Source organism: Eubalaena glacialis, chromosome 4 (assembly GCF_028564815.1).
Source record: "Eubalaena glacialis isolate mEubGla1 chromosome 4, mEubGla1.1.hap2.+ XY, whole genome shotgun sequence".
NCBI classification, from domain to species: Eukaryota; Metazoa; Chordata; class Mammalia; order Artiodactyla; family Balaenidae; genus Eubalaena; species Eubalaena glacialis.
Genome location: NC_083719.1, coordinates 153,717,965 through 153,732,069, shown reverse-complemented (window position 1 = coordinate 153,732,069; position 14,105 = coordinate 153,717,965). Strand labels below are relative to the sequence as shown.

The 14,105-nt window shown below is 52.9% G+C and overlaps 1 protein-coding gene across 1 annotated transcript in view; it reads right to left on the bottom strand.

Moving 5' to 3' along the window:
* ERGIC1 (endoplasmic reticulum-golgi intermediate compartment 1) overlaps positions 1–14,105 on the bottom strand; it is a 110,110-nt gene that overhangs the window by 36,512 nt on the left and 59,493 nt on the right. The window contains exons 3-4 of the mRNA XM_061189937.1: positions 11,213–11,285; positions 1,247–1,341 (exon numbers count right to left, since the gene is read on the bottom strand). Of these exons, the coding sequence (XP_061045920.1) occupies positions 1,247–1,341; positions 11,213–11,285 (168 nt within the window). The remainder of the gene's footprint in view (positions 1–1,246; positions 1,342–11,212; positions 11,286–14,105) is intronic.

Sequence of the window (14,105 nt, the reverse complement as noted above, 5' to 3'; positions counted from 1 at the left end):
AATTTCCTTGTTCCAGAGACACAACCAACTCCTGAATGAGAAGCTGCCAGACAAATTATTTTTCTGAGAGAAAGAGAAAAAATAAAAATAAAACCAACCCATTTCAACAGGTTCCCTGGCTCGGGGCCCATGGCGCATTCAAAACTGTGATGTAATTCTCACCAAAAGCAATAACAGAGCTGAATCTCTCCCTATCTCTGCCACAGACCCGCCCAATGTTCTGCCTTTCAGGAGGAAGGAAGGGAGTAGAAGGAGGAGAAGGGTTTGCATGGGGTCCGTGCCAGGCTGGGGCAGAGGGACAGCTGGAAACCCAGTCTGCTCGTTAACAAATCTAGGAACCAGCTCATTAGATCCTCCCAACAACCTCAAGCAAGAGATGGCACTATGCCCATTTCACAGTTGAGGAAACTGAGGCTCAGAGGGGTCACCTTAGCCAGGGTCACACAGTTTTAGTAAACAAAGGAGCCAGAATCTGACTCCAAACCGGACTCCCAATGGGTTTTGTTTTACACAGGTAATTCATTCTCCTGGCTGAAACACATAAAGTAAAACAAAACAAAACAAAACACACAGACACACAATGGAGTGTGAAGTCAAAAAGGATGTTTGCCACGGCTGCTAACAGCTCAGAGCTGCATCCTTCTCCTGGTGACTGCTCTTAGCTGGTTGGAGGTCCCCTTGCCTTGGGATGCTTGGGAGGTTACACGGCCCCTACCCATCCCCACACACCACCCTGTACCCATCAGCCGAGGGTATGGATACTAACAGCCCAGCCCCCTTGCTACCAGGCGAGACAGACTACGACGTCATTCACACACCATGGCTCCCCGTGGGATCAGGCCGCAATTAGAGGTCAGCTGAACACACACCTCTGCCTGTCTTCTCACCTCTCTCATGCCCTTACAGGTTCCTCCTGGGAGCCCTCTCTCAATAAATCACTTGCAGAAAATCTAGGTTTTACTTCTTGGGAGCTTGACCTCAGAGACACCGCCCCCCCCCCGCAACATGGCTACTCTCCAGAGGTAAACCGTTGGCAGTGTCTTGTGTTTTTTCATTCCAAAAAACATCCAAGTGCATGCACATTTGATTACGTCCTGCCCCACAAAAGTGGGGAGAGTTTCCTGCTGCCCGTTGTTTGCCGCTTGCCATCCACTTAACTTGTCCTAGTTATCTCGCCATTTCTGCACACACAGCACTGTCGAGAGGAAGTGTCTTGCCGGAGCAGAGGGCTGCTGGGAATACTCACATTCACAGTGCAAATTGGGTAGACTGATGTTCAGGCTGACGTCAATTTTGCCCCCGCTGTCCTTGTCCGGGTCATCGACGTACAACTCGTTCACACTGAAGGAGACAAGTACAGAAGCCTTGTTGAGATGGGGACACCCATCCCGGCTGCAGGGGACAGCCAGGGACACTTCACTTGGTGACCACTGCTCAGACAACCCAGATTCCCATCTGGGGGAAGCCTGGACCTGCTCAAGCACAGGGGGAGCAGGGCTCCCATCTCCGTGGCGCTCTCCAAATGCGGGCCTTACCCCTTAGAAGGAGGGGAGAAGGACTGGACGGGCCGGCGGCAAGAGCACGGAGTCAGAAGGATTCATTTTCCAATCGTGACTCTGCCACTTTTCTATGGAACTTAGGCAGGTAACTTCACCTCTGTGAACCCTTCTGTTAAATGGGAATACCACCACCCACTGTTAATGGGGTGTTCTGAACACTTAAATGAGAATTGAGACCGTTCTAGGTATCAGGGCCAGGTACCAACAGGCACACGGTTCCTGACTCCCTCCTCTCTTGAGCTCCCCCCACTCAACTCCCCACCCTCCCAACCCCCCAGCCGGCTGGGAAGTCGAGGATTCTCTGGGTACTCATCCTCACCCAGGCTCTCACAAAGCTCTAGACACAGCTAGACAAATACATGTATTACTTTCCTGTGGCTGCTGGAATGAATTATCACAAAGTTAATGGCTTAAGACAATACACATTTATTCTCTTATACTTCTGGAGGTCCGAAGTCTGAGATGGGTCTGCAGGGCTGTACTCCTGGGGAGAATCAGTTTTCTTGCCCTTTTCAAGAAAGGGCAAGACCCTTGACATAATCACATTTGTAAAGTTCCCTTTACCATGTAAGGTAACATACCTGCAGCTCTCAGGGACAGGGACGTGGGCATCTAGGTGGGGCGGGGGAGGCACAGTGTGGGCAGGTGGTTCCATGGACAGCTAGGCCACCTTGCTGTTGGGGACAATGGCACCACACTGGGATCTGTTAGCAATATGCTAAGTATTCAACAAATACTTTTTGAGCACTTACTACCTGTCAGGCACTAGAGACAGCGAGGAACCAGACAGACACGGTCTCTGCCTTCATTGAGCTTAGAGAGACCACTCAGCTCCTAAACAAACACCTTATCCCAACTTTGATGGAAAGCTGTGGGGTGCCGTGGGAGGGACTCACGGGGTGATGGACCCCTGGGGAGAGTGGGCTGGGAAGCCGTCTCTGACGGGAGTTGAGGTCTGAAGGATGAGTAGGCTGTCCTGGCAAAGAGGGAGGGAGAGTCGTCGGGACAGCACTGCAGAGGTCTGGAAGCGGGAAGGGCATGGGTCGTTGGGGTAACTGGACAAAGGTCACCATGGCTGCAGCACAGAGCAAAGGGAAGTGGGTGCGATGCAGTCGGAGAAGGGGTGGGGGCCAGGTTAGGTGGGCCAGAGGCCATCAGACTGGATCCTAAGCACAGCAGCATGGTCAGGCTGGCACTTTGATAGGATCCCTCTGGAGGCTTAGGACCAACCAGAGGGCCCTGTGCACTAGGGAGACCTGGGAGGCTGCTGCAGTGGTGCAGGTCAGAGATGGTGGTCTGGACCCAGAGTGGTGGGGATGGAGAGGAGGGAGGGATGCAGGTATGGTGTACGGAGCAGCCAGGACTCGCTGACGGACAGGGCACAGGGGCGGGTCGAGGGAGGCATGCAAGCAGACGGCCACGTTTCTTTCTGGAACCATTCACTGGGCTGGGAGCCCCTGGAAGAGGAGCAGGGTTATTGGGGAGGGAAAGGTACCGAGTTCCATACGGCCGTGCAGAGCTCAAGGTGACTTGGAGATATCGCCGAGGAGCCGCTGAGTGGACACCAGATGGCTGTGGCTGAAGCTCACTTCTGATTCCCAGGTAAACTCCCCACGGGGAGAGGGCACCGATTCTAAAGGCCAGCCTAATGGGCAGCTACGGGGCAGTGCTTGAGGTGGCCGGGCTATGGTTATTTTAAACATGGATCAGGCCCCGTGGGTCCTGTCCACAGGCTGTAAAATAAAGGACTGTCAGCTCTAAACAACTGGTCTCTAAGAGAGCCTTGTAAATGGCCACTTCTTTGGGAAAGAATGAGTCAGGCCAGGGCAAGGGCACTTCATTTTTACTAAGATCCTGTCTTTGTGCCCCTGGCTCCTAGCGTGATACAGCTGATGCTCAATTAACAAGAAAAGGTAGGCTCAAAAAGATACCTGGAGCTTGTTTCCTTGTGGGGGTCACAAGGATGTTTCCAGAGACAAGAGAGCAACAGACTCGGCTTAGCCTTCAGATCGCTGGGCCTCCAGGCCATTAAGCCAGGAAAGGCCCCAACCAGGCCTATATGCATTCATCTTATCCCTTCTGCTCCTGTGTAATGTCCTGATCCCTATTTTATTTATTTATTTATCTTGGCTGTGCCACGCGGCATGCGGGATCTTAGTTCCCTGACCAGGGATCAAACCCGTGCCCCCTGCACTGAAAGCATGGAGTCCTAACCACTGGACCACCAGGGAATTCCGCTGATCCCCATTTTAGAACCAGGAAACTGAGGCTCAGAGAAGGTGAGTTCCATCCCCAAGGTCACACAGCAAGAGCTGGCCAAGATGGAACCCCAACTCAGGTCTGCCTTCTACCAGGCTCTCCAGGGCTCACGCTGCCTCCCCTCCCTCTAGTCCTCAGCATCCAGGGTCAAAGGAGAAATTGAGCGGGGCCCTTGCCCTCTGAGGCCACAGGGTGTGAGAGAAGAGACAGGGGCCTGGGCTTGGCAGGCTCATAGCGTTGGCCCACGTCAGAGATCAGGAAGAACAAATGAGCCAGTGGCAGAGGAGCGATGGGGACCACAGGAGGTTATGCTGGAGGAAAATCAACTTCTTCACAGCCAAATGCTCTTTCTTAAGCCTTCAGTGCCCAATTTCTACCCCTGCCTTAATTCGCAGCTCTGTAGGGTTGCTGAGTAACGAGATCACTGGGTGATTAACAGAACGTCACAGAGGGAGAGCCCCCAGCTTCCCTTCTCAGCTGAGTGAGACTCTTCCTTGAAGCTACTCACCTTTCCTACCTGGGAGGCTGGGCCCCTGCACGTCACTGAGGGATTGTGGGATGATGTCATCCCCTGGCAATCCTCTGGAGGTGACCTCAACACAGAGCGAGGTGAATCCCAGGTGTGGCACCAAGGTGAGCTCACCCTCGAGGCCCCAGGAGGCCTCTCCCAGCCCACGGAGCCCAGGCTCCCAGGGGCTGAAGTGCCGCCCCAGACAAAGGGGCCGAAGTGCTGGGGAGGAGATGGAAAACTCACTGGCCTGCAGAGCTTGGGGCCAGTCTGGTTACGTAAGGCCAGGACTGGCTGCTCCCAGGCACCTTCTGGAAGGGCTCCGGGCTGCAGGATAAACACGGTTCAATCACCTGTGCCGCCCGCCCCATCAGGTCAATACAGCTGCCTTCCACGTCCAAGGACAATGTTCCAGGGCCCCTGGCCTCCTGCCACCCCATGCCAGCGCTGCAGGCCTGCCCTCAGCACCATTCGCAGGCGCCTGCCAAGGCTAGTTAACGTTATTGGCTGAACTGATTTTCAAAGGCAAACATAGGCTAGAAATCAGCCCACCTGGAGGGAAAATCAATGCTTTTTGTGGATTCACCACTGCTGTTTGGGGGCTCTTGTGGGCCTGACTCCTCCTGTCACCAGCATGGGTGATGAGAACCCGTGGGGCAGTGGCAGACAGATGTGGGCTCACCTCTTGGCTCTGCCACTTGGAAGCTGGGGGACCTGGGACTAGTTGCTTCGCCTCTCTGAGCCTCGGTTTCCTCCACTGTAAAACTGGGAAAGCTTTCTATGAAGTCTGAAGATAGGAAAGATCAATCTATGGCAATAAAAGTCAGAACAGTGGTGGTGGTGGTTCCTGACTGGGAGGGGGCTCCAGGGAACCTCCCAGGAGGTGGAGACGTGTTGTCTTGACGGGGCGATGGTGACACGGGTGTGAACACAGGCAAGCATTCATCAAGCCTCACCTTTAACATTCGTGCACTTTGCCATTTGTACATCATACACATACCTCACGAGAAAGAAGGAAAGGAAAAAAGGAAAGGGGGGAGGAAGAAAAGGAGAAAAAGAGGGATAATGGTTCTTGCTACTTCACAGGGCTGTGTGAGGACTTGGCAGTAAAGCTGCAGGCTGTCCCGGGGCCAGGGGTGTGCACGTTATCATTTGTGTCTGAGGGCCTAGCACAGAGCACAGGCCCCTCTGGGTAAAGAGAATAAGGCGGCGTGTTGGATTTCCATGCTCTCAGGGTTCAAATCCTAGCTCTGCTACGCACTGGCTGGCTGACAAGGGGCTTTGCCTTCTTCACCAGCCTCAATTTCCCCAGATGTGAAATAGGGACAACCATAGACATAATCTTAGGAAAGGGTATGTGTCCAATGAATGCTCACTACTTTTATTGTTATTATGAACATCACAATGTTTACTGAGTTGATAATCACAGGCACAGAGACAGGATCCACCTCACAGCACTGTGGTGAGGATTAAACATGTGTGCAAGGCCCCTGGTATATTCTAAGGCCCACACAAAAGCTGCCTTGCTTAGAACTAATCCAAGATGTCCCGGTTCTGAGCACCCAGCTGGTGCCAGGCACTATGCTGGGGCCTTTCACATATATCAGTACTATCTCATTTAAACAGCAAGCCAGCGTTTAATAGGAGTTACTGTTCTCTTTTCACAAGGATGAAACTGGGCTCAGAGGAAGGAAGATAAAAGATTGACCAAGATCACACAGCCAGGAAGAGGAAGAGGCAGAGGCAGGATTGGACGCTGGAGCCACTGATGCCCAGAGCCATGCTTTTTCCACCACATTCCACTGGGTGGGGCAGGATCAATGAAAGACCGAGAGGCAGGTGGCCCCCAAGCAGACCTGTGATGCAGGGGCCACCATCTTTCTGATAATCTGCAGATGCCCACCCTACCCCACCCATGGCCCAAGTACCTACAGGACAGGAGGTGCTAAGGGCTCCACTCCCTTTGTGTCCCTCAAGCCTCCCTGTCATCTCTACCCACCACACCTCAGGAGCTGCAGCATCTGCCTCCTTCCCACCCGCAGCCCTGCCCCGGACGAGGGCTCCCTGAGCGGCAGTAGAGAGCTCGTGCTCACAACCTCTGTTTGGAGCGGGGGGGGGGCACATTCCAGGTGGGGGACGCCAGACTGCGTCGGACTGCATGGGGGTCAGTAAGCAGTGGCCATGTAGGGAGAGAGGAAGAAAGGGACCGGGGAGGTTTGGGTGGGGGAGAGTAGGTGGAATGTAACGGAGGGCATTGAAATTCTAGGCTGAGGCGTGAGTCCAATGACATCTACAGAAAACAATTTTATTTGCTTTTAGAAGAGCACTTGAATACTTCGGATTCCTGCCCAAAGTCGCTGACCTCCATGCTTAATAATTTGATCTAATGGAAACTTACCCAGCAGTGAGGCTCGCAGTAAAGGGCTTGGGGTGGGAGTGGGAGGGGAGGGATGAGGTTATGTAAGCAAGCTCTCCGGGACCTTGAGTTTTAAATCCGGACCGTTCCAGATGTAAGTGTACCTATTACCTACCAGGCAGATGTCCCAAAAGCATCTCTTTGCAGCCACCTGGTCCTGCCCCCATCCCTTTCTCCAAAGCCATCACCCTGGGACCCTCAGCCCCTCTGCCTTGGGTCATCGCTCAGCCCCCTCACCAGGCCTTGGCCTCCAGGGTCACCCCGCCCCAAACCCATCTTTGCAAGAGGTGATCTTTCCGAGGCACGAACCCCATCCCATCACTCTATGCTCAGAAGCCTTCAGGCCTCCCATTGCTCCTCCACATGATGACCATGGCTCTCTACCCGGCCCTGGCTCACAATCCAGGCCTCAGAGTGGGTAAGCTGGGCTCCTAGGGAGCCGTCGAGCTCCTCCTCCTGGCTAAGTTACTGGCCTACCCACTCTGGGCCTGCTACTAGAGCGTGTGAGGACACAGTTCAAGGTAACGTCCAAGTTCCAACTCGGTGGGCAATGGCTTCCTGCCTGTGAGGCCACCTCCCCCCAGAAGGGCGCATCCAAGTCTCCCAGTGAACTATTCTGACCAAAAAGCAGCAGCTGCCATGTCCGTGGGGCTCCAAAATGCACTGGGCAGAAAAGGACGGGATATGGGGATCTGGGTACCAATTCTAGGCTTTAGCATCAGACAGGCCTGGGTGTTTTTTTTTTTCCCTCCTGGCCACTCCACACAGCATGTGGGATCTTAGTTCCCTGACCAGGGATTGAACCTGTGCCCCATGCAGTGGAAGTGCAGAGTCCTAACCACTGGACCGCCAGGGAAGCCCCAGGCCTGGGTTTGACTCTCGCGCTAACCACTTACTAACTGCACTGTGGTTTTAGCTTCCTGGTGCCTCAGTTTCCCCAGCTATAAAGTGAGACTAATGTCAACAGTAGTACTTGGCTCAAGGGGTTTAGTGACCTTTAAATAAGATGAGCATTGTAAAGTGCTAGCTTAGGTGGCTGGCATGTGGTTGCCTATTATAAATCACAACTGAAAAGTCTGAGTTGTATTAAGCTATAAATGACCAATGGAGAGTTCCAGTTACTACATTTTCTTGTTATAAATCCTCATCAGGTTAATAATTAAGAGCAGCCAGAGCCTGGGCAGTCACAGGCTGGAATGTTCTGTGGCCACGTTCTCTGAGGAGCAGGATGCCACTCCCCTACAAACACAGAGCCTCAGAGCACCCTGGGGGGCCACTTTCCCAAGGATAATTAATGTCCAGGTTGAAGTCCAATCACCCAAACAGGTTTCCCTACCCGCCAGGCCGGGCCAGAATAGCCTCTTATGTCACTGATAACCACAGGCCAGCGTTAGAGCAATGTTGATCCAACCAGAGGTGACCTCATTTCCTTGGGTTACAATCTCATGGCGGGGGTGGGGAGGCCAACCCACTGTGGTCACAAAACTGCCAGGGAGGGCCAGCCACCCAGAAAAGGAAAAGAAGTGTGACCTGCGGTCCTTCCCGGATCAGCAGGGCTTCCCGGGGGTCGGAGAAGCTTCTGATAGAGGAAGGACCCCAAGGTGCAATCCTCTGTCCTCTGGATTTTCCTGTGGAGCCCTCGCCCACGAGGACTCCCTTTGGGCAACTCTTGCACCTTGGTCACAAGGCCGCAGAGAGAAAGGAGGCATTAGGGTCACCGCATCATCATGGATGGAGCCTCTGGCCCGGACAGGTCTCTCTTCTCACCCCCACTGCTCTGCCTCTCCCCAGCCCTCCCACTGCCGGTGGGGAAGTGCTTATTAGCCCAGGGCCAGACACAAGGCAAACACTGAATGAACGGCCCCTCGTGTTTTGATTCCCCTCATCTTTCTTCCTCTCCGGGGATGTGGTGGGACCAGTGTGCTCAGAATGCCCCCAGGAGCCAGGAAGAGGAAGTCCTGGAGAGGGAAAGGGGACAGAGCCGTGGGAACACACTGTGCTCTTGAGAAAGAAGTGAGTCCTGCCCTGGTAAATGGAGTGAGCTGTCTGGGCTTGCTCAAGTGCCCTGCACGTGGCAGCGGGGCTCCTCCTGCTGCAATCACCAGCTCTGACGTCCAAATTTACCTGTCGGGGTGTTGCCAAGGCACTCTGCCTCATTATGGGCTAAGCTGATGATCGGCTGAAGGAATTGCCTCTCAGAACGTCAGCTGGAGGAGAGGGAGGCCCCTTCTTAACCCAAGGGGGGAGACAAAAAAATTAACACTCACAGAGTACTCATCACATGACAGGTGCTGAGTGGCCTTACAACCTTTTTCCTGTTAGACAGGGAAGAAACATGAAATGAATAAATGCCTGAAGGGATATGGATCTTAAAGTATATCAGGCACTATGTTAAGCACCTTTCAAGGTAAATAATCTTGTTAAAGCCTCACAAAATATCCCGCACCTGCTCTAGCTCCTATCCTGCTTTGTTTTTTCTTCAGAGCCCTTATCACTAATTGATACATTCCGTTGTGTTTGCTTGTGGACCATCTGTGTCCACCGCCTGCATTTTTGGCTTCTCTGAGCATGGAGTCACACGGTAGTAAATCGGACAGACCTGATGCCTGACTTCTGAGGGCTCAGGACCAAGGAAGATCGCCATTAATCCATGGCAGTGTACAGAGCCTGGCCTGACTCGGGTCGACCTGCCCCGTGTTCTACTCTCGCTGCTTGCTCACTTTGCTCTAGCCACACCAGCTCTCTGTCTTCACATACACCAGGTAATTCCTGCCTCAGGGCCTTTGCACTTGCTAGTGTCCCTGCCTGGAATAGGTAAAGCCTTGCACCTGGCACCTGGGATACGGTCAGGGCTCCCTCCTTGTTGCTGTCACCTGGGTACCGCTTCTCATCTGGCTCAGAACATGAGAGGCCTGCACAGAAGGCCCCCTCCCAGGGAATGGGGTGTGACCTGGAGAGACCAGCAGATGCCTGGCACACAGTAGGTCCTTCATAATGCCAGCAGGTCTCAATTTCTGGCTGCTCTCCCTGCTTCCACCTCCAAATCATGATGGGATGACCCGTGAAATATCCAGTGGCCCAAAGGTGCACACTTGACTGGGACAGAGTCCAGGGGGAACAAAGCTCCTTGTCTGACCCCTGCCTGGTCAAGGAGTTATGTCTTGGGAAGCAGACAAGCTTCCCCAGACCTGGAAGGAAGCCTTGCCTCTGATGTACCCTCCCTTGTTTGGCCAGAAATACTGGGACCCAGAGAGGTTTGGCAACTTGCCACCTGTCACAGAGCAGGTGGTAACTGAGCAAGGACCTGGCCCTGGATCTCCCAAGGCCTTGTCCAGTGCTCTTTCCAACACTCCATGAGGCTCCTGGGGCTTTGGTGCCATCAGAGTTAAAAACAGGATCAGAGAGAGACGGAAGACAAACTCTCCCAAGTCAGAGGAGGGCGGGAAGCTATATTCAGAAACGAGTTGGGGCGGGGGGGGGGGGGGGCGGTGGGCAAGACAGTGGACAAGTCCCCTCACCTCTCTGAGCCTCAGTTTCCTCATCTATAAAGAGGGGACGACTACCTCCCAGGGCTGTTTGAGGATTAAGGCGGTAATGGTTACAGAGCAACAAGGACCATCTTGGGCTGAGCAGCTATGTTTTCAGTTTCCTATTGTCCTGTGGCTGACAGGAAACCAAGAAATTCCATGAGTGAAAAAGAAAATTCCAGTGTTGGACAGGGGAGTGGGTGGCCAGAGCCCAGCCCCGTGATGACTTTCTGGGTTATAAACATGGAAATGCAGAGGCTTGGAAGCCAGAGGTGAAGGCAGGAAGCTTCTGGGTCTAATTCATCTCAGAGGGGCATCTGATGAGGCTGTGACTGAATAATTCCAATGGCATTCGGTGTTACACAGGCCCCAGAGCATTTACTAGGTTATCTGAACAACAGATGATTCTAGGAACTGGGGATGGATTCACAGTGCGTCAACCCGCTGCCAGGAAGCCCATGCTGACTCCTCACCCAGTGTGGGCCTAGAACAGGGAAGGGGGCTTGGTTGAGGGGGCCAGGCTCCGATGTCAGAACCCCACCCCCTCCACCGCCTTGGGTAGAAAGCTGCCCCCATTTTTCTCTGACTTCTTCCAGCTTTAACACCAAACGACCCTGTGATGACTCAGAGGGAAAAAAGCCCACTGGCCAAACACAGGGACGGCAAACATGAGCAAATGATTTCTGTTCATCTGCGGACCCGGGAGGTGCCTCCCTGACCCCAGAAGGGAACCAAAGTTTTCTCTTCAGCTTTAACAAAGCAATGTTGGTTTTCGCTCTGGCTTTAAAACCCTTTTAAGAAACAGAGGAGTGACTGATGCCACAGGCTTGGAAACAGGAGGTAGAAGGTTCGGAGGTTTCTCTCCTTTGTAAAGCCCTTCTCTCTTCTCACCTGGGGTCCCCAGAAGCTCTGGAATGCCTCACCAGTGGGCGATGTAACTTACATTTCTGTCGTTATGAATCCGGTGAGCTCCGAGAGGAAGAGGAAGAGGATGAAGAGGCAGCAGCAGATAGAGACTGGAAGAAACAACACAGACACCCAGTTAAGGGTGGTGGGCACTGATGGAGGGAAGCCAGCCCCCCGACCCTGCCCTCAGAGAAAAGTTGCTTACAGGGAGGGGGACAGAGGCCCACAGACCCTCCCCAAAGCCCCTTCTTACTCTTGGCCTCAATATGAAGCAGCCCCACTGTCATAAAGGTAGACCACCTCTGGAACTGATCTGACCCTCCCGTGTGGACCTCCCCACCCCTCCATGCCCCCAAATAGGCAGATCCTCCAAGGGGCCAGCCCGCCTTCCCTCCATAACAGCATTCTCATGCAGAAGTCAGTCAGAAAATAAGGGCTGCAAATCGGTGGCCCACAGATGTGTTCTGTTTGGCTCGACTGATGCATATTTTAAAATTTGGAGTTGACACTGAACAATCCAGAGATTTCACATAAAAGTCCAGATTTCTGGCTGCTCCAGAACACTCAAGCCCTTGTTCCCACAGGGGCTCTGAGCTCACCAGTTTGTTACAGGCCCCACCATCCCCTCCTGCCACCCAGATTCCAAGGCTGAGGCAGAGTGTCGGTTGCCCTCCATCACCACCCGCTGTGGTCCCATCAACATTGTGCCCGTGTCCCTAGCAGAGGCGAGAACGTGAGGATACTCAGTGCTGTGCTTCAAAAGAAGGGACAACTCTCTGTGGGAGTGAAGAGTTGGGGTCCTACAAGTCTGAAATGCAGAGAGAGCAGAATGGAGCTCCAGGGTCGGCCCACATCACTTGGATTTATCTCGCCTGCCTGGCCCTTGATGAGGTTGGATTTTGTGACCCTGGACTCGCTCCTTGGGGCAGGACATAACGAGTGCCCCAGGGGCTGGCCCTCAACTCATCTCCAGGTACTCCCCCTACATCTAACCACCCAGCGACCTCGAGCCACGTGCTGTTTCCTAAATATGCTATGGTTCCTATCTGGAATGTCCTTCCCCATCTTCCCTCCTCCTCCTTGGTCATCCTCTCTGCCTGGTGAACTCCTACTCATCCTTGCAGGTTGAGGCCCAACTCAAATGTCCCTTCTGGTGAGAAGCTCCCCCAACCCTCAGAGGTTGAGCTGGTCACTCTTTCCTCTGTGTTCCCAGCCTCTATCTGAACACCTTCCAAATGTTATCTGTGGCTCTCCCTTTCACTAGACTGATAGATACCCTGGAAGGCAAAAACTCCACAGCTCCAGTGCCTGGCCTGGGGCTGGGCACACAGGAGGTAATAATAGGTTTCGTGTAAGGCAGGGAGCCAGCCCCCAGAATACAGAATAAGGGCTGAGTATGCCTCATCTGGGTTTATCATAGAGGCATGTCGTGGGCAATGGCTCACACAGTGTGGTCCCACTACTCACGTGCTGTGTGTCCCTGGGTAAATTAACTTAACCTCTCTCTGCCTCAGTTTCCGCATCTGTAAAATGGCACCAGTAGTAGCACTTGCCTTATGGGGCTGCTTGAGAATTTCCACAACACAGAAACTGGACTTGAAATAGTGCCTGGCAGGTAATAATGGCTCAAGCATTAGCTCATTATTAGGATTTTCATCAGGGAGACCTTGGAGGGTGTGGTGATTTGGGGAAGGTGATTTGGCAAGTGGGTTGACCCTCAGTTTCCCGCAAAGAAAAGTTCCCAGTACCACCTGCTGATTCGGCCACATTCTTGACAGTCTGTACCTGGTTGGCTGAGCCATCCTGACTGATGCTGAAACCAGGTTATTTGTCATCATCACCATCATTATTATTATCATCATCTATCTATGGCAAAATATACAGTCAAAGATACATTCTGGGCTCCCCTGGTGGCAGAGTGGTTAAGAATCCGCCTGCCAATGCAGGGGACACGGGTTCGAGCCCTGGTCTGGGAAGATCCCACATGCCGTGGAGCAACTAAGCCCGTGCGCCACAACTACTGAAGCCCGCACGCCTAGAGTCCGTGCTCCGCAACAAGAGAAGCCATTGCAGTGAGAAGCCCGCGCACCACAACGAAGAGTAGCCCCCGCTCGTTGCAACTAGAGAAAGCCCGTGTGCAGCAACAAAAGACCCAACTCAGCCAAAAATAAATAAATAAAATAAATAAATAAATTTATTTTAAAAAAAAACATTCTGAGGCAAGAAGGCAGAGAACAAGCATGTGTGGGGCACCTACCACATGCCCTGCTGTCGGAGTGTTAACAGATACCTGTCACGTCACACTCCCATGTGAAAGAGGGTATGAGCCCGTGTGGAGGGTGTAGAAATGGAGGCTCAGAAAGAGGAAGACAGTGGCCCAGGGACACACTGGGTGGCAGATGGGGGGGTGGGGAGGGCTGGAACCTGAGAGGTCTAGAGCCAATGCCCTAAGAAAAGGAACCCCGAGATCTCAGACTCCAAGTGAAGGGCGGGACAGGGACATCCCTAGAGTCCCCACCAAGCCTCCAAAACCACACCCAGACATGGGGCATACTAGAATGACTCTCCAGTTCTTCCAAACTTTGAAAAAGCTGTACAGGGCAGAGTTTAAGGGTTTTACTTTTTTTTGGAAGAAGTAATACATGCAAGCGGTAAGAAAAATCATCAAGCTGTATAAAAAGGCAAACTGTGTGAGTCTCTTTCTCACTCCCGACCCACAGCCCCCTGCTCAGAGGTACCACCCTTACAGTCTGTGTCCTGCCATGGGTATACGAGTTTTTCATCTAATCAAATAGCATAATGTACACATGCTTTCTCTTTTTTTTAATTTAATTTTATTTATTTTTTTTGGCTACGTTGGGTCTTCGTGGCTGCGCATGGGCTTCTCATTGCAGTGGCTTCTCTTGTTGTGGAGCACGGGCTCTAGGCGC